This window comes from Ambystoma mexicanum, chromosome 2p, assembly GCF_040938575.1.
Source record: "Ambystoma mexicanum isolate Mex_15411 chromosome 2p, UKY_AmexF1_1, whole genome shotgun sequence".
Taxonomy (NCBI): domain Eukaryota; kingdom Metazoa; phylum Chordata; class Amphibia; order Caudata; family Ambystomatidae; genus Ambystoma; species Ambystoma mexicanum.
This window is the reverse complement of record NC_090923.1, coordinates 382,032,913-382,053,924: the sequence shown is the minus strand read 5'-3', so window position 1 is coordinate 382,053,924 and position 21,012 is coordinate 382,032,913. Positions and strand designations below refer to the sequence as shown.

The following is a 21,012-nucleotide window of genomic DNA, read 5'->3' as shown; positions in this document are numbered from 1 at the left end:
ATCAGGTTTGCACTCTGCATGACTACTCTGCATGACTTCTCTGCAGCCAGTGTTTCAAGCAGCTCCAGAATAGCATGGAGGACTTTTGCATCCGCTGCGGTTATATGCCAAAATGGAGGATGTTGCTATAGGGATGTCGAGAACAAACCAAAGCCTTTCCCTGAGATCAAATGTTTGACTGATCGATCGAGAACAAACCAAAGCCTTTCCCTGAGATCAAATGTTTGACTGATCGATCATCCGTAGATTTAGATCCACTTCAGGAGGCTTGGCATTGTTGCGTAACTGTTATGCTGTGCGTTGCAACATGTTATTGTGGGACTTTCATGAACTGTTGATTTCTTGAGACTTGAATCTTTAGCTCCCATCTCTCCTCCTACCCATCCCCGTTACTCATTCTCGTTCCCCTTTTTCCCTTTCTTTCATGGTTTGCGTCTGTCACTCTATTTTTCCGTCTCTCTCTGTATTGAATATATCAAGCTCAATCCTAGCTGGGAAGCAACAGAGTACTTTATATAAGTGACACACCCAGAGGGTAACCCGTAAGGGTGTGGGGGCTGGAGAGGAGCTGGGATTTATAGTGAGGGAGCTAAAAAAGGGAGCTTGGGGCTGGCATTCTGTTTCACTCTTGCCCCATCAACCAAAGGCTGTAAGCACTGTAGAAGTTGAAAAAACCTTTTTATTGACAGTTAATACATTTCTCAGCACAGTACAACTGATAGCATTGTGTACACTTTCGAAAATGAAATGTATATTAACTCTTATTTTTATATTTTTGTATTTTTCTATAAACAGAAAGCCGTCATTAACCACGTTTCACCGGCCATCCTTTATCTGTTCAGAGTTCAAGCAGTGTGTAGAAATGACATGCGTAGTGACTTTAGTCAAACAATGCTGTTTCAAGGTAAGAATATCATAAAATTGTGGCCTAATATTCATCCAATTATTGATTTCTAACTTTTTTGTAGTCCACATGGACTGGAATGATGAGAAACGGAATATCCTGGCAGTGGTTTATGGTTTTTCATTGAAAAAGTTTCATTGAACAGTGAAACCATCGAAACAAATGCACCGAAAATAAATGCATCGAAATGCTATCTTTTACATTAAAAGTACATATCCATCGAAACTTGTCCATCGAATATAGGAATGGGCAAGTTTCGATGGATATGTACTTTTAAATGTAAAAGATAGCATTTCAATTTATTTAGCATTGATTTTCCACATTAAAAACGTTACATGGAGCTGTCCAGTGCTGAACTTTCGGCACTGGCCAGATCCTCGTAACGTTTTAATGTTTATTTTATATTGGGGGGGGGCGTTCCCCCAACCCCTCCAACCCACACGGACCCCCCTAAATCTAACCCTAAATCTAACCCATCCGTAACCCTAAATCTAACCCTAACCCTAATTATCCATAAAAATTATCCATCGGAATGTATTCAATGAATATGCTTTTCAATGGAAAGTCAAGATACCCCTGGCCCTATAGGACAGTTTAAGGTTTTGCTCTTTGTAAAAATCAAAACATTGGTCCACTATCCAATCAAACTAAACTGTACCACTTTTAAAGATGTTTTAGGGTTTTTAGTAAGGGTTTTCTGTTTTTTTTAGCTCAATTGCACATTTTGGGGATCTGTTGAGACATGAAATCTAGAATGTTTTTCTTGCACTTTGTTATATAAAAGGAACATCTTTCTACATCTTGATGTCTTGCTGATCCAGCTCGCACGTGAATGAGGCGAGGTTTATTAAGTGCATGGCACTATTGGCATTCATAGAACATTTTGGGACATCTCTACTACTGAATAATCAAACCAAATGGACCAGCATGTTAATGACATACATGATATTAATCCTTACTTTACACATATTGAACTGTGTCCCTATGTTAGTGGTCTGGAATATATATATATATATATATTTTTAGAGCACTGCAAACCGAAATCTTCCAAATTGTTGTCGGTTTCATGTGTCTTGCCAGAAAACAGAGTGCGTAGTTCAGAATAGCTACTCGTAAACTCTATGGCCTTCTGTGGGGCATGCAAATTAGGACAGTCTTTGCATATCACTATGGTGCTTTCTGTAGATAGTCTGTCATGAGCTTCAAATGAGCTTCAAATGATCCACATTAGAAAATGTAATATATCAAATTATGACTTAATAACGATGCATGATGGGATGACTAGTGAGGCAGAATAAGTGATGAGAAAAAAGGCTCTCGTATCTGAGATTTCTCATAGAGTTAGGAACTTAGAACAACCAGAGTATTTCCTCTTACTTGCCAGAACTCCATATTTTAACAGAAAACTGAAAGCTAAAATACCTTTTTCAAAATTGAGGAGGATACTTGACATTTGCTGTACAATCTGTGGCTTATCCTGAATTAATCAAAGCAATAATGTTTTTTTGTTTTTGATTCTGTGGTGCTTTGCAGGTTATGTACATTTGGATCTAGTGAACTTAATGAGAGCATATGGAATGTGGTTAATTTTGCTTTGAGAATGCGGTGAAAGTAGTTCATATCCTCTCCACCCATGTCTCCTCATTCTCCCAGTGTTTCCACCTTTTTGACTTTTCTTGTCCTGTGTCGTCATCATTATCTTGCTTCCCCTCATCACCCCCAACCCCCTGCTGCATTCTCTCAATTGTTGCTGCTGTTTCATCCACTGAAAAACCCAAACTCTCCTGCTACCTCCACCACCCTCCTCCAATTACTGCATGCTATTGCTCTGTGCCACCTCCTATCCTGTTCCTGTCCATCACTTGCCAGACCTCCACTTTTCATCAAATTACAAGGCTTCCACCTCCTTCTCCCTGGACACGGTGTCATTCTCAAACACAAATTCCCAATAAATGTACCTCCACATGCACTCCAACATACAGCTTCTTGCACAAAGTGGATATGCTCCCACAGTGATCCATATTTTTCTTTTCTTCATTCATCGTATTAGTTGTCGGGGGGGTGGAGGGGTGTAGGAAAAAGGTATTCGCAAGGATTTCCAATTTTTATTTTTCAGAGGAAGGGAAAGGTTTGCAACATAATCAGAAGAATTTTGAGAAACTGATTTTTTTTGGATGTCTCTCAAATGGTTTCACAAAGGATTTAATAAAGGTGTTAAACTGTAAGGCAATTCATATAACAAGCACAATATAAAATAAAGTATTACAACCATGGTATATGCTTAGAGGCTACAACGCAAGATTGCCTGTTGCCTTAGAGGGAGGAAGCAGACAGATGCACAGCAAAGCACAAACCCAGCAATTAAAACTCTCCTTTTAAATGGTCCCCAAACCTCCTCAGAGATTCTAAGGATCTGATTGGCCTGCAGAATCCCTGCCGTTCTGATTTGCCTTTCAAAGTCAGACCCGCCTGAAAAAACTCTCATTCACTGCCAGTGAATCCAGCAAGTCTGACAGCTCGCAAGTTCAGCCAGGCACATGTTCACCCAGGCTTACTAAGACCATTCAAGACTGTCCACAAAGACCCTGATTTAACACGGCCCATGTTACCTGACATTTATATCCTGCCATTTGTGCATGGCAGTTTTAAAAGCCTTCACTCCACAGATAGAGTCACACTGTACTAGAAATAGCGGTCCCAAACACATTTGTGAGGTTCTACCTTTATGTACTTTTGTTGAAATAAAACTGGCCTGATTTGATTGTTCAAAAGACTGAGTGGTTCTGGCATTTGAAATGTGTCCATCTTCTCCATTTGCTTAGGAATTATGTTGCCCCTCTGTAAAAGCTGGACACATTTTTGCTCATCTACAGCTCCTACTGGCTTTAAGTTAGAAAAGTAGTGTAGAGGTATTTGTTGATAAATTACTCTTCACGAAGTACCAATCCCAGTTCTAGCACTCTCTGGTATACTATCACTCTGCTCAATTCTGGTTAAAAAATCAAGGAGGTTGTATAATTAAAACTCATATTAATTTAAATACAAGATAATTAAAGGGTTCCCATTACTTTATGTACGGGGAAGTCATCCAAATCTGATATATATATTTTGATACTCTCGCTACACAGATGCAGTCCCGCCATATCTTAGTGAAATCTAACTGATGCAATGCCACCTCTAAGCAGCATTTTCAACTCTATGAAATCCTTGTCGCTTAATGGTCATTATATTAAAGATTTCTCTGCAATTCATTGCATTTCACTTCATATATTATGACTACATATTCAAGCACTTGGTTTTGATTAATATAAAAAACCAGCAGTTGTGTCACAGAAAGGTTGCATAGAAAATTCCTTTTTTAAGGATGCCAGCTCTTCTCTGATTAATCTGGTTCAGAATCCCTCATTGACAATGCCTTGTCATCTCGAGATATTATACCAGATCAGCACTCATACATTTGGAACTACCATTCTCCTTCCCTGAAGCTATAGTGTACTCCTGTGGTGGTCCACTTTTCTTCATGGGTGATATTCCCATGCTATGTCATCTTCATGGGTGCTATTCCCATGCTATGTCATAATTGACATAGCACTTTTTGATTGGTCACATGCCTTTATTAATTTACTTAATATTGCACTCCCAGTGAATACACCCACCCAATCCTCATAGGCTGATTATATTTATATTATGAGAAAGGTAGGGCTGCCTGCTGTTGACATTTTGTTATTTCCATCATCATTTTGTATTCCATACTTCATTGTAGCAACATGCCACATTGATGGAATTTTGATTTCTGGGATCCCTATCCTAGACTGATGTCTGGTTATGCGGCATGAGCATGTGCCATTATTTTCATGAATCTATTAATACTCATAATTTTATCAGTCATAAAAAAGAGGGCAAGTTGGTTTTACGTGATGGATAAATGTCATGATCATAATTAACCTGTTTGTCCTCTTTTTTTCTATTTGAAATGTAAAGATGCAAAACATCTTTCAAATATTAAAGTCTGACATGAAGTGGCTTGCCCACAGCTAATGATTAGCCTGCATATCCTGGCAAGAGCCTCTTTTGTTTTTTTCATTAGGTTGACGATCTGCTGGGCTTTATTGGCTTAACTGATCTCAAACACTGTTTCTTTGGAACCTGGCATTAGGAGAACAGGACAGATTCTAGTCAGCCCAAACACCACATTTTGGCATATGATGGAATGTATTTATTTGAAATACTTCTTTGCAATGGTGGGATCTGTCATTATCTAGAAGGCCTAATCCACATGTTCATGTGTAACTATATGAAGCTAATTTGTGTTCATTCTAACATACTCCTCTTTCCACTCCAAATGGCCCAGCCAAATCTCTGGGGCATTCAAAACCCCTTCCATGTGACACACTTAAGCAGGGTTGGAACAGAAGAAATTACTCTCTCAGGTATTTCACTGAAGAGCTAACCATCATTGCCCAAAGTCCCAAAGAAAACCATTATTTTCTTGCACATTCAAATAGTAATGTGTTCCATTTTAAAAATGACACCTGTACAAATCATTATGTACTCATAAAAACGTTTTACGTATATTCATAAATTAATCGGATATTTTAGATTTTTACACATTCTTGAAGTAATAAACCAAGGTTTCCACTAAAATTGAAATACACTGTTTACATTGGGATATGACACACTGGGACTGTGCATTGCTATGATGTAGTTACATGATTTATATTGAATAATGTGATTATTGATGAAATACATTGCAGCTCTGCCCTTTACTGACCTTTCTTGATTGTGGATTCTGGTGATATATTATTTTGGTGCAACAAGGGCGCCGATTTTCATGGCTGTAAAGAGTTTGATTTTCTGCTAGGGGGTTTAGCACTTCATGTCAAATTTACAATCCTGCAGAACTAAGTTCAAAGTCTTTGAATATCATTTTGCATTAGAATTCGATAACCTTCCTGATGTGTGGCAAAATCCAGGTCATATGGTGGATAATGTCCATTACCCGATTTTCTTGATTTATTTGCGTCATATTTGTACTTACATTTGAATCATATGATTCACATTTGCAAGAAACAGATACGCCAAACGGGGGAGGGGTAGGGGCCAACATAAAGAGAATTATTTAACACTGGCTGTTCCCGGCGTAACATACGACGCTCCCGCATATCTTCAAGGTCAATATTGGTAGTTAATTCATAGGGTGACTTCTGTCTCCCTTCTTAAATATAGGAATTACCACTGATTGCTTACAGGAAGTGGGTGTAGGCCGCTGTAACTTAGTAATGGTCATTGAAAAGGCTAAACATATGGATGGAATGAGAGGTATATGCAGTATAAGACGGTAGCCAAGTTTCATTTATCACACGGGCCTCTATGATGTTTCTTTTTAGATGCGTAATTGACAATGTTGTTTCATTGCAGAATCCCAGGGATGGCATAAGGTTACTTAGTAGCTCAATTGCAGCACCTACTTTTAGTTTAAGCTCGTGAGGAGGCATTCTTCCTACAGCGTTTCACTTTTTAGAGACTGAAACGTTGAGCCAGAAATGAACTGTTCATTGACACTGGAACTTCCCTGCCCTGTGTGAAGAGAAGTGGGGGTGGGAAAACGTTACTTCTGAATGTTTGCAATATTGGAAGGTGAAGGTGACTGTGTAGAACCGGGCTCATTCCGTTTATTGAAATGGTTGCTAAAGTGGGAGCACTTTGCCATTTGGACCGCAGAGGGCAACCAAACACTGATAAATTGCATCAGCTGTGTATGGAAATATACCTAAGCATTGTTTATATATCCATGTGTATATATTTCAACAGGGTAAAAACCGAGGCATTTGCTGGTGATCATATTGGAAACTTACTGAGGGCGAGAATCCTTGTCTAATCCAGAGACATTACAATGTGGGCCAGAAACCAGCCAACAGTAGTAGATAATTTTGGCAGAAGGACCTTGGGGTACTTTTTTGTGTTTACATTGTATGTTTCTTCTTTTTTGTGGTAGGGACAGGGATCAGGCTAGCTTAAGTTTCTACACGCAGACAGAATTTATTTTGCACAACATACTGATGTGCACCCTTTTGAACTCTTTTCTTTTGGTGTAGGGGCCAAAGGTGTAGGGTGAGTACAGGGTGGTGGCACTTAGACAACTCCTTGTGGTTTGTAAGGTGATTGTTTATCTCCTGATTGAGACTTGCCACAAGATGTACTCTGTTTTTATGATTAAGCTGGTGTTTGCATGCCTTCTCTCTCAGAGTATTGCAATGCCAAAACACAGTAGTGCACTTCAAATAGTCTACATAGTGTTTTATTGACTAAAAGTTGGTGGAGTAATGGCTGCCACTAGGGATAAAGGCCAACTATGAAAGAAACATGTTGACCTCCAGAACCCTAAGCCACATGCTATTGCTGTAACACTGCAGACGGGTTAAATGAGGATTCCATATTAGACTACTCTATTTTACTGTAAAGATAAATGGAACCTTAAAGCATGAGACACTGAAACTGCACTGCTTCTTGCAAAGGTTATAAATATGGCGCAGATAAGACAAGCAGATCCCGGTAATATACAGTACCACCATATGATCTACACTTTGCCACATATCATGAATGCGAGCCATCTCTTATAAAGCTAAGTGAGCAAGACAAACTGTCCAATGCCTCTGGTCAAATGTGTGAAGTTGCTTCTCGTGACAATCGTGGGCTGATCCTGTTGAGGGTGTGGTGCAGTGAGTGTGGTAATTGCCATGCTTCACTGTGCTTTTTCTTGGAGCCTAGGAACCGCCCTTATTCTCAGGGGGTCCTGGGCGTCACCCAGAGGACCACACTGCTGTGTTACAAACTGCCTGTAGTCCGCATGTTCTTCAAAGTAACGGGCAGGTTACAAGTTTTCAGCAGCATATTTGTATAATTGCAGGAGATTAGCATTTTTACAAAAATACTGCTGAAAGCACCCCTTGCTGGCACTTGTATTGTTTCAAGCAACATGATGAAAAAGGAGTGAAGCCGTGGAAAGAATAAGGTAAAGCAGACAAAGAAAGTAAAGAAGACTTGATATATGGAAAATAAGTCCTGTGTAAATGGAAATTAAGTAAGGGGAAATGTGGTGGTTTGTAAAAAAAAAAATTAAAAAAAAATTAAAAAAATTAAAAAAACGACTAAAACATCATGGAAGTTGGGTTGTGCCTCTGAGGTAAGTAGGTGACCTTACCTCTGTTATCTGACCACATACGCCAACCGTCACCAGAATATGTCTGAAAATGTAACACTGCCACTAATATAGAGCATTGACACCGGAATCAACATGCAAATGGCCATTTTGCGTAATTGCCGTTTGCCAGGTTGGTTTCCAGCCCGTTCTAGCAAAAGGCGCACAGGTTTTTGAAATGGCGCATTGTGTGTTCTCTGAAAAATCTGACCGCATCAGAATACAAGTTAATAACCGAACATGTCTGTAAACCCTAATCTGACTTGTTTGGTAATTACCACCCAGCCGAGAATTGGGCCTTCAGTGTTGAGTCTGTACACATGGAAAGGCGGTGTATTAGCTTTTTTTTGTGGGCTGGCCTCCCTTCACTAAGCATATTTCATAATGGCAATGTGTTAGTTGCTTAGTCAAGCTGGCATACTCGTACAGTACATGCCACGCCAGGCAATTGAATCCATCAGAAATGCACACAAACAGATCAGTGTCAATCGTACTGTCATACGTCGGTGCAGTTATTGCCACCTGAAATAGCAACTAGAACTAACGAGGTGTAAATACTATATCGTGCCTTAATGTTTTCGTGTTTGACAGGCATTTCCGTTGCTATGACTCAGTAGAACAAACCTTTTGATGGATATGTTTCTCGCATTTTGAAATACGATGCTAGTAAACGTATAATCACGTGCATATAAACTAACTAATATAAATTTCACTTTTTTATGTACTTCTGCTGTAACTGCATAGTAAAATACCATTTTATATTTCAGCCAACACGACACGAATATTCGAGGGCACCAGAATCGTCAAAACCGGGGTGGTAAGTTGAGTAAATCTTTGACCCTAAATATATTTGCACTCTTGCAATGTGTAGCGCAGGAGCCACTGGGTGGCGGTAGCGTGTTTGTTTTAGAAGCGAGGGAAGCCTGCTGCTCTCTAAACCTCTAAACCCTTTTCTCTGTGTATTTGTCTGTGAAACAACCAAATTCTTTGACCCGGGTTGTATTTCTGATGTATCACTGATGAAGCAGATCAGTCTGGATGGCAATCTGCCATGTTTTTTGCTTTTTCGAGGCGCCTTTACAGTCGGGTCCGATACATTAAAAAAGGATGGCGGGCAGTTGAGCATCGCTTGTGTGCAAGTGCTGTTTCGCGTTAGTCCTCATTTGCAGCGGCAGCGCCCATTGTGTTTGGAACGCTTAGACGTACAATAATTGACAAGTGCAAAACTGATATAGTAAACATTAACGGTTTCTGACTGTTTTAAAGAAGCAATGAACTAAACAAAATTGATGGGCAATGTGGGTGAGAGCAATAGCCCTTTTCTTTGTTGTGGGCACTCATATGCACAGTGTGGGTCCTGTGGAAGTGCTGTTTGAAATATCTGCCCATCCACTAAACAATATGTTCCTTTAAATGTTCTTTTCCCTTTGCTTTACTGCTACCTCACAGTTAAATAAAACCGTTTACCCTGATAAATTCACGTCTTGATGGTGTGAGTGGTAGTGACCGAACAACGTGGGTTGAGTCGGATAACCGCAGCAAAGGTTAACACCAGAACAAGTTCGCGGTCGGGAAGATCTCTGAAAGGCGCCGTTTTAGCCATCTCTTGTAAGCCTTGCAGTCAAGCAGTGATGGAGTGTGTATTCAAATGCGAGCTTTCCGTGAGGCGAAGCCGGTATGATCGCACAGCTGAGTCCGGAGGTCAAGAAGTGTCGGTGTGCGGACTGCAAGTGAAGTAACTCGTCACTCTGGAAGCCTCCTGCACTGGCTTGGCAGAGAGCCTTATGATTGAACACTCTTCAGTAGCACAGAGCTGGTTCAGAGGTCACATGCCCTTTTGAAAGCTGCACCGCTTCTGTAGTCCGAGGCTACATAACTTCAGGACCTCTGTTTCAAAATACCATAATATTTATGAGAAACCAATTGCCTGATGGCACTATAATCTTGAAATATACGCCATACGTAGGTTTTGTTATGGTGGCCCAGTTCACATAATAACTAAAGCCACATCACGGTCAACCCTGTGATCTCAGACCATCTGCAAGAATCTATGTACCTTTCAGGCCACGTTTCTTGGTAACTCCTACCCGCCAGGTACAGTATCTCCCACCAGATCACCTGAGAGGTTGGCTTCAAAGAGGCACTTCCATTTTAAAGACCTGCCACTCAATAGTGTTAGCACACCAGTAAGTGTTTGAAGCTGCTGGCTGGGAGAGGGGCAGAGTTGGGGCAGTCTGGGAGCCCAAGTGGGCTTATGGACAGGTTCCTCCATTTTAGTTTTTGCTTTTCTCCTCTGCTTCCAGGCCCCTCCAATTTCTGCTGAAGAAGATGCTCTGGGTATGACATCAAGAGGCAAGGGTCACTTGTCAGAGGAACTGGGATTTGATCCTTTAAAACAAGCTTGCTTTCATCCAATCCCCTTTTACATATAAAAGAGAGAGTATCCCACTCCTGCTTTAATTCACTTTTGTGCTTTCAAGGCCATCAGGAACAATTCCTCTGGATCCTGTTGGGAAAGCAGTCCTTTCCAAAGCCATCTGCTAGAGGTGAAGACGGGTGCTCCAAGGCAGAGGAAAGCTCTGCTCCCTACTAAGCCCCCAAGCACATTGGGTGTGACTTTGCTGAGCACCAAGCCTTGACACTCTTATAGCATAACTCCCTCGGCTGGTAGGGCAGAGACTAAAAAGGACTCGCCTTACCCCTGAAACCCCTACAGGTGGATGTACAGCACACAGAGGGCCAAAGCGGCCAGGTCTCCGGTTTCCATCACTTGAAATATTTAAAACCATATTTCCCTCTTTCAAACCACAGGCCCCACTTTGGTGGTACACTTCAAACAACTGCTTGGATCTATCGGACAGGTGTGATGCTATATCGCCCCAACAGTGCCCCGTCACCTGTCTCGCTCAAGCACCAGCACACTGTGCAGATAACTTTGACTGCAGCATCATCAAATCAAGCATCGAACAGCCAGGACATTGTATCACAGCTCAACTTTAACCGCTGAATTGTGGTGTCAGTCATTGACCTCAACTCTTCATTTTGAATCCTGCTCAATCATCAAACCACTCCTGGCGACCCATCCATCGAGTTGCATTGCTTGCTGCATTCGGGCAGCACAGAGAACAGCTCAAACCCAACATTATGCTGACTCGCCACCTGGGATCAATAGGACTTAACGCCTTCAAACCCAGTTCGACCTGCAAGCATGGCATCTCGAGGTCTGGTTCGAACCGCTGAAGAGATGGAAACTGGTACTACTGAGAACCTCTTTCCCCTTGGTCCATTTCTGGGGCTCTATTTAATAGTTACTGCCTTTGTTGCATCCTTTCCCTAAAGAACATGCAATTTGAGTGACTTTATTCCAGTTCTTGCCTTTTTCCTCCTTGCTAAAATATTCAGAGCACCTGCCTTCTTTTACCAGTGTGGTTTTTTATAGTGCTTTTAATAGTTGCATAATTTAATTGTATAATTAGATTTTAAATGTTTATAGAATCTTGATTGAACTTTAATTTGCTAAGGTTATACTGTTACTGTTTGTGTGCCTACTGTCACACACTCACACCCCTTAGCCCACGTTACCACAAAATGCGAATGTGCTATATCTCGTGGCTGTGCCAGTTTCTCCTTAATGATGGGGATAACTGCTGGTTTGTAGAAGTGGCAGTTGAGAAGGCAGTTTAGCCACTACTTATGCCTGTACTCCTGCAGAGCAAACAATGTTGTCATAGACCCACAATCCATTGTTCCTGAAGAGATACTTTAGATAAAAACACACTGGAACTTCAATTGTCGTGTTCCCTACATGATACTTAGTGATGAGAGTTAAGTGGCAGCAGTAACAAAACAAAAAAACTCCATGGGAGATACGTGCATGTGATTTCTAAAATGAGAACCTACTTGTGAAGCAACATAATGCTGGACAAAGGGGGCATGCCCAGGGTTTACAACTAGGGCACAGGAGAGGTTGCAGAGGAGCTAAACTGGGTGTAGAGGGTAATCGAGTAAAGGGGTGGCAACTCCAGAGGGGTAGAATAGGGTTCAGTGGAGTGATCTGTCATTGGCAAGATGTTGCTTTTAGTTTAGGTGTTTGTGTCCTTCTTGAAGTGTAGAATGGTGCATGCCGGTCTTATCTCTATTTGCACATTGTTCCAAGGATAGGGTGCATAGGAGGAAAAGGTATGTTTCCATGTTTGCTTCCTCTCATAATTGCCAGCATAGCTATGTGGCTTTGTTTGGTACACTGTCCTCTGAAGATGGCAAGTTTCTTGGCCAAGTAGAGTGGTGTTTTGATTGCAACTGCTTTGTAGATAATACCAGCCATCTTGAATATGTGTGCTTGACCAAGCAGCCAATGCAGCTATTAAGATAAGGATGATGTGGTTGAATTTTCTTAGTCCTTTTCTGCAGCATGGTGGTCAGTTTTTAAAGGGACCAAGGTGGCATCTGGGAACCTGTGAGTAGGCTGTTGCCACCATTCAGTTGGGAGATGACCAGAGCTTTAACTGTTCTAAATGTAGATAAGGGATGCAATTCTTGACTTTGGGGAGGAGAGCAAACTGCTGCTTGGGTTGTCATGATGATGATGGTGATAATGATTTGTTATTTATATAGCGCAAATGCCTAAGTGCTGTACATCGAATATATTTCAGCCCAACCGAAGTTGGTACTCATCGACCTCCTAAGGATGAAAGGCCGAGTTGGCCTTGTTTGGATTCGAACCTGCAGATCACGCATAGATCAAAGCAGTAAGCACTGAACCCGCTGAGCTGTCTGACCAGCCTGGTGCTGAGTGTTTTGAATAAAAGGCCAGTTGATAGAAAGGCCCAAAGATTTTGGACTCTACTTGACTCTGTTGAGGCATGAAACCATCAGGCTTCATGCGAGTGTCACAGATGACCTAAAGAACATGCCAACTCCAAAAGATGGTAAAACATTGTTTATTACATTTTCTGGCAGGGAGCTAAGGGCCTTCCCTTGCTCTCATCTAGAAAAATCTGTTTATTCCCTAACCCATGTGTCCCTATTCCCCAGGTTGGTTTGTACGTCTTGTTAGCCCTACTCTTTCTAGCTCGCTGTCAATGAGGACCTAATGGCAATATGCTTATTTCTCTAACCTCCCTTCGGAACATCGTAATATGGACTTACACTACCGTTGAGGTTTGTTCCAAGGGATTGCGCTGATCAGACATTCTAGTTCCATGACGGTCTTCTTCCTTTCATTGCTGATGACCCTCTCCCTGTCTTTCACCATTATTCTATCTTCTCCCTTCCTACTCCACCCCTCCTTCTCTCCTGGTACTTCCACCTCCTGACCCTCCGATGTTGCTCTCCCTCCTCGCTCTATGCTCTACCTCCGCCTTGTTACCCGGTCCTCCCCTCTACTACTGCTCTCCCTTCTCCACTACACTTACTATTCCACCCGACCTCCTACTCCATCACCCGCCTTGCATTCACCTCCCATTTACTCTATACACTCCCTTTAATTCTCACCCACCTGCCACACAGTCACAACCAAGTACCATGTGCCCCCACCAACCAATACCTCACCTTTACTCCAAAATTCCTCCACACACCAGTCCACATCTGTCCTCCTGCTGTTCTCTTGGACTGCATCCTCCTTCTCCTCCATAACAACTCGCACCTTTCTGTTTCCTGCACCCTTATCCTCCCCCTTTCCTTCTCCCAAAGTACTTCTTCCCCTGACCAATCTCGCTATAACTTTCTGGCAAGGGAGGCATTAAAATATACAGGGTGCATAAAAAGTGGGGCTAAGCCGCACCTTTTTTTGTTATTGGGACCACCATATACAAAAGATGGCTGCCCTCATTGAGAACTGTTAGTGTCAGGGGGCAGTGCCATCGATCAGTCCAAGGCTGGTGTGGGGAGGGTTTGGGGTTTTCAAAACGCTGCTCTTTGTCCCGGTTGTAATAGTCTCTCCTGTGAAGCTCTGCTGTGGCTGCTGCAGTGTGCCATGCATTGGGGACATCTGGAGGTGCGCGGTGTTCCTCGCATCCATGCATATCCTCTGCCGCTCTGCTTGTCTGCTCTGTCCGCACTGCATAGAGGTATCCACTTACTGGAGTAGTCTGTATGGAGGCTCTGATGTGTTGCCAGGTTTTTGAGATCTGCGGTTGCCTGGAATAACAAGTAAAACACTAGCAAGCATTTGTTTGAAGAGGTATGGTGTTGTCGGGGGGGATTCTGCCGGGGTCGGCCGGGCCGTCCGCAGACCTCCGGGCAGGGAGGCCCCAACTCCTCCCGTGTATATCTCGGATCGAGACAGAGTATGAGGCACACACAAGGAGCAAGGCAACTTCTGCCGTTTATTATGCAAACGGCAGGGATGGGTCAAGGAGCGTACGCGTTCGTCCTGACACACACACAATAGTGGGGCTCGCAGGCCCTTTTTACTACATTATGACGCGCTACTTGCGTCATTCCAAAAAGTTACCAAAAGAACCTATCGCCACTCTTGATTGGTTGCTCGAGTGGTGGGGTTAGTATAGTACGCATATAGAGAATGATATTAGTGGTTAAGATGTAGTCAGGTGGTATATCTGGGTTGTCCCTACAATTAGATACATAAGAATTGTTACATGAAGACCCCTGAGGATTGGCTAACGTTACTGACGTCTGAGATAAGAACCTCATGTTCTGATTGGTGCATCCGTGAGCTCCCCAGCCTGGGACCACCGTTGTTCCCAGCACACGGTGCACCTGTGGTTGCAACAGTGTTTCAATATGGGTACGTGCAGGCAATGTGAGGATTTATTCATAGGTGGGAGACTGACCGTTCCCACTGTAGCAGGTGTCCATTGAGCCTTTCAAGTGTGTCGGCCTGCGTCTCGTAGCGAGGTACCCAGACGCCTTTTCTCTCCTGGGTTTTGGCATCTCGTCAGGTTCGGCTTGGTCACGTGGGGAGGGACCGTGTTTGAGGCATAATTCTGCACAATTAATATTGTTTTTCCACTGTATGTCTGGTTTAATTTGCAGATATGATTTTAACATTGGTACGTGGAGTGCGAGGTTGCAACATCGTGCCTTTAAAGATTTGTTTCTTGACTGTGGGTTTGCAACATTACGACCTTGGCTGGTTGCTCCACTGGGTTCTTTCTGCAGGCTCAGCAACCTGACTTTTGCTTTGTTAATGTCCACGGGAACTCTTGCTTGAGGCCTACTTGGGCCTGGTGCACGAGTAATCCATTTAGTGCATGGATGCTTTAGGTTATAGTGGCATACAGTTTCATGGCCAGTATCGTGTTTCCATTATATCTCTCATGATGGTAACGGGTTTCAAGAGAAGCGTGAGCAAGCGTTATAAATGAGCTCATGGTGCGTCTTGCGTTTCTGCATTCTGAAAGCCTATGTAAAAATAATAAAGATGCACGTCCGTGAATAAGCCTGTCGCCTACGTCAGAGCACTGAGTATGTTCTTCGTGTAGATTGGTGTGGAAATGTTCAGCGTGTATAATAGTTCAGCGGTGCTTCCCGTTATCTAGGTCGTCATGGCATCTCTAACGATGTGTAGATTTCAGTCTAGTTGGTCCGTGCCGCAGGTGTCGGCATGGCCAGTGCGGGCTGTTGGGCAGGCAGATGGACACATCCGTATGTTTCTGTACCAGGGTATTTGGTCATCTGGTAAATGGGCAAACTCTTCTCGTGGCGGGTGTCTGGGCCGCGACCCTCTAGGCCAAGCGCGAGAGGTGAAGGACGGGAGTCTGGTTTTCCATTCTCCCACTTCAGTCCCCCCTCTGGTCGACTTGTCGACCACAAACATATCCTTCTCGTTATCTCCTCTTACTCTCCATATCTTGGTTATCCCTCCGAGATGTCCATAATGGTTTACGTGATCTTCAAATGACCAATACATGTATTCGCATGTTCCTCCAGGAGTACAGTACACCCATCTTCCTATGTAGCTCCTAGGGTTCCTTGGGTTCTCGATCTTCACTGATGGTGGGTCTAGATGATTGGCGATGATTTGGGTGCGCAACTTCTCCCTTTCGTGTATTATCACACCTGTGTGCTGGCCGTCATCCGCTGGCATCAAGGGGTGCATTCCCACCATTTCCAGCAACTCATCAGTTGAGCGCGCCTTCCGGGCTTTCCAAAATCTAATTATTATCAGTGCAGCTCCAGCCAAAATAGCACATCCCACTATTATTTTCAGTCCATCTGACAGCCAAGATGGCATCCATGACCATAATAGTGAAAACCAGCTTTTATCCTTGTTTACGCCGTTACTTTCGTCCATCATTTTGGAGTGCATCTGGGCCAATTGTGAAACTGCTTCTGTTAGTGTACCATTGTCGGCATCGTTGGCAGGTATGAACGTGCAGCATGATTGTCCTATCTTTGCACAAACTCCTCCTTCCATTGCTGTGAGAAGGTCCAATACATATCTGTTCTGTAGTGCTACCATCCTTACAGCTCGCAGCTCCTCTTTAATTGCGTTAAACCCATTTACTGTCGAATTTATGGTCATCATTAGTTCCCATCTGGTTATTTGCAGCCATTTTGCGTTTGCGTATGCCTGCAGTCCCGGATGTATTATTGAGGAGAAGAACATTGCTGCTCTGCTGAATAGTCTGTGTTCTGGCGGTATTGATGTTAGTTCCGTTTCCGACCTTCCCCACAGATAATTTCCTGTTAATGGCTCTCCTTGTCTTTTTCTCCTGTTTAGGACAGTATCATTGCTGTTGGTCCTGTTTTCTTGCTCCTTCTGGAGTGGTGCAGATCTCTTTCTTCTCCTGTCTCCTTCATCCATTTTCGGAAATTTCGCCACATCGACATGCTTCTTAGGTACCACTAGTGATGGTACATTGACGTGTACCATTGTGCACACACCACTCCACAGGGGAGGCAGTGTATGATATGCCTTTTCTCCACAGGCCCAATAATGGTCCATTATTACTGCTGTTCCCGCTCCCCCCTCAGGTAACTCCATCACACTTGCACAATTGGTGTTATATCCCACGTCCACCTCTCCTTTATGCTGGTAACATACTTTGGGCGCAGTCAATGGTAATATAGTTATCGGGTCTTCATCTTCTTCTACCCACGTGAGCATTGGTACATACTTGATCCATGTCGTCCAACATCGATGATTGTGTGTCTCGATGGTTGAGATAGTTTCTTTTGTTACCATGTTGCTGCCAACCACTCCTATCTCCCAGCTGGTACCCAGGAACACCTTTCCTGTTATCGTCAGTAATGGCCTCTCCCAGCATCCTTGTTTACCCGGAACTTCCGTGGCGTACCAATCACATGGTAGATACTGCAGTGTTACCTTCTTTGTTTCTCCTTTTTCAGGGCCACTTGTTATGTATCTGAATGCTTCAGCATGTAAACTGGTCTTGTGATAACTCAGATAGGTCTTGAGGAAGTTGTTTTCATATGGGTATGAGTCTCGTGTTTTCCATGTCATGTGCACTACTGTTCCTTGGAATCTTCCTTTCGTTTGGAACAGGGCCAAATATATTATGCACTGTGCTGTTTTTTCATCTATTTCTGTGGCAACAAATGTTCGTGAAGCGCTCATGGCGTATGGTATTAATGAGCAAACGTAACAGCTATCCTCAGTTGTCTGCTTACCAATGCGGGTCATGTGCTGGTACCATATGTTGTTTGTGACGTGTGCTGAATCTTGTACATAATTATCAATACCTTTATTGTCTGAGTATGTGCTGCGTTTAACTTTATTTCGCTTTTGTTCATTGTTACTGTTACCACCTGACGTAACACCTGTTGCAGCAGGGAGGTGGGGTACATTAGGTTTGGGTGCAGCAAAAAAACTCATAGCATAGCTGTACTGCCATACAGAGGCAGCCAAAACTCCGGTGATCATAAAAATCCCTATTATTTTTATTACATATGCTAACCTCACCGACATTTTTGCTCTTACCTTGCTGCAGTCCTGGCAGCGTATTCTTGCGACGTTAAAGTTGCCCGCCTAAAAATTCTCAAAAAGTGCTTGTTATTAAATGTTAGTTTTGTTTCATTAAGCTCTCCCTATCAAATAGTCATTCAGTGCCCAGGTGAAGAGTTGCTCCCACGCTACTCTAAGTGATCGGTCTCTCAAGACCGGCAAGTATGGGCGGAGGTGGGGCATGTAATTTTCTATGGCCAGGAGGAAGGCCGTGTAGTATACACGTACCCTTTTCTTTTTTAAGTATGTTGGCCTTTTTATTTCGTATACAAATTGGTGTGACAATTCTTCTGGGTAACTATCGTCTGGCAGCACCATCTACGCCTGCACACTGAATTTGTTAGATAACTTTTCTTAACAATACAATATTACGCAGCTCCTGTATGTGCGAGAGAAAAAGAGAACATTCACGTGTTTACATGTGTATTGGTGCAAGCGAAGTCCTTAGTTTTTATTACAATTGTATTTAGTAGTCAATGGGGGGGGGGGGGTTTGCTCAGATGGCGGGAGCAGTTTTACTCTTTGAACGTGTGACCATGGGGTGGGCAGTGTGGGGATCACCCCCTTCTTCGTCCGTTATTCTCTCCGAGGGAACAATTGGGTCGTTGTCTGTGGTTGTGTTTTCTTCCGCTGCCGGGGATGTTGTTGGCGTTTTTCCAATGGACCTGTCGTTGGCGCTGGGGCGGGTCTGCAGTTTGTAAATTTTTACATCATGCAGGTGGTTCCACGCACGCTTATCCTTTAGTTTTACTGCTCTTGTTGATACGTCCTCTACTAAATGGGGGCCAGTGAACCTCTGCTGGTTCCACTTTCTATTAAAATTTCGAAGTAGTACGTGGTCACCTTTGGCAAGTTGGCACAAGTTCTCCTTTCCCAATTCTGTATTTTCGTCTATTTCTTGGTTGCTGGTGGACCCGCCCCGTGTGCGCTCGAGCTGTTGAGACACAAACACAACGCTAGTAATCAAAGAAGACACATATTGATACATTTCATCACCTAACACATTCGCAGAACTTTCTTGGTCGGTGAATGCCCTTGACGTTGGTGTTAGGGGAAGGCGCATTTGGCGTCCAGTAACCACCTCGTGTGGGGTGAGGTGGTGGTCGGACCCTGGCCTGTTTCTAAGTTCGAACAGTGCTAACGGAAGGCAATACAACCAACTTTTCTTTGTTGTTTGCTGTATTTTAGCAATTGCCTCCTTCAATAGGCCATTCAGGCGTTCACATACACCATTAGCCTGTGGGTGGTACGCACATGCAAATTTGTGTTTAATGTTCAGTAGGGATGTGATATGCTGGAACATTTCATTTGCGAAATGGGGTCCGTTGTCTGATCTTAACACCTCGCACACTCCCCACCTGGGGAATACCTCCCTTACTATAAATTTGGCTGCTCTAAACGCATCAGGGTGTGAACAGGGCCCTGCTTCGATCCACCTAGAAAATGGGCATACTACTACTATCATGTATCTATTGCCTTGACAAATGTTGATCATATCAACATAGTCAATGTGGAGGTGCCGAAAAGGTCCTTCTGGTCGGGGTATGGTACCTCTTATCACCTTTAAAGTATGACCGGCCGTGAACTGTTGACATGTAAGGCAATTGCTGATAAAATTTGACACATGGGATGTTAACTCGGGACAGAACCAATCTTCTCTAATTCGTGCTGCTATTATTTCTTTGCCTGTATGGGCAGGGTGATGTAATTGGTTCAAGGCGGTATTTAACAATGCCAATGGTATTACAACTTTCCCAGTGCCACCCTGGCGCCATAGTGCGTCGGTTGGTGACATTGTGCATCCTCTTTTCACCCATACTTCTTTTTCGGCCATTGGTGCAGCCGCTTGTAACTCCATAATCTGGGTGGCTGGGAGATGGGTGTACCCTTCTTTTATTAACATCTCCCTCGCTATTCCCCTCCCTCTCCCTCTCTGTGAGTCTGTGGGGTTCCATATCTCACCAAAATATGCAGCATATTTTGCATGTGCGTCTGCTGCTGCATTTCCTTTTGATATATAGTCTTCTCCATTGGTGTGTGCTGTGCATTTTACTAGGGCTAGTTCTTGGGGATCGTTTATTACTTCAATTAGTTCAGCCAACAAGAGGGCATGTTGTACTGGAGTGCCGTCAGCTCTCCTAAACCCTCTTCTTCTCCACTTTGATAGCCCTGAGTGGACAGTGGATGTAACATATGCACTGTCGGAATATATAGTAACTTTTTTATCAAAACTTTCCTTTAGTGCCAATATGAGTGCAACCAGTTCCGCCGCTTGAGCAGAGTAATGCTGTGGTAATTGTACACACTTAATAGCCACACACACTGGCGCTTCCATCATTTGTACTACTGCTGCCCCAGTCCTCCTTATCCCGTCTCCTTGATCAATAGTTGATGACCCATCAATAAACAAAAGCTCACCTCCCTCTAGTGCGTTTTCTTCAACTTTCCTAGTACATGAGTACATCTCAGTTACTTGGGTGCAGTCGTGGGCGTAATCTCCCTCTTCAATTACTTCTGCTAGGAACCTTGCAGGGTTAACCGTGCTACATCTAACAATTGCCAGTTCAGCTTTGGACAAAATAATCTCATAACCTGTTGCCCTCTGTGTCGTCAGTGTGGACTTAGGTTTATTCAATATCGCAAATAGTGCATGTTCTACAAATAGTGTAGTTGGACACCCCATAGTTATTGATGATGCTTTTTCTACTGCAAATGCAGCTGCAGCAAGACCTTGTTCGCAAGAGAATTGTCCTAACATTATTGGATCTAAGTGACCGCTGTAAAATGCTACTGGTTTATAGCCCATGCTAGTCTTTTGGGCCAATACTGCTTTCATTACTGCTGAGTCGCAATGTGAAAATATAAAAAATCGTCGCTCATAGTCTGGGGATGCTAGTACTGGAGCAGTTGATATTGCTTCTTTTAATTCATCAAATGCCTCCTTCATTTCCATAGTCCATCCCAACTTTTTCTCCCCTT

General features: G+C 43.2%; 1 protein-coding gene across 2 annotated transcripts in view; it reads left to right on the top strand.

The window, feature by feature from the left end:
* PTPRG (protein tyrosine phosphatase receptor type G) overlaps positions 1–21,012 on the top strand; it is a 1,528,043-nt gene that overhangs the window by 941,593 nt on the left and 565,438 nt on the right. For both annotated transcript variants that reach the window (XM_069643751.1, XM_069643750.1), the window contains exons 10-11: positions 796–904; positions 8,870–8,919. In XM_069643751.1, the coding sequence (XP_069499852.1) occupies positions 796–904; positions 8,870–8,919 (159 nt within the window). The remainder of the gene's footprint in view (positions 1–795; positions 905–8,869; positions 8,920–21,012) is intronic.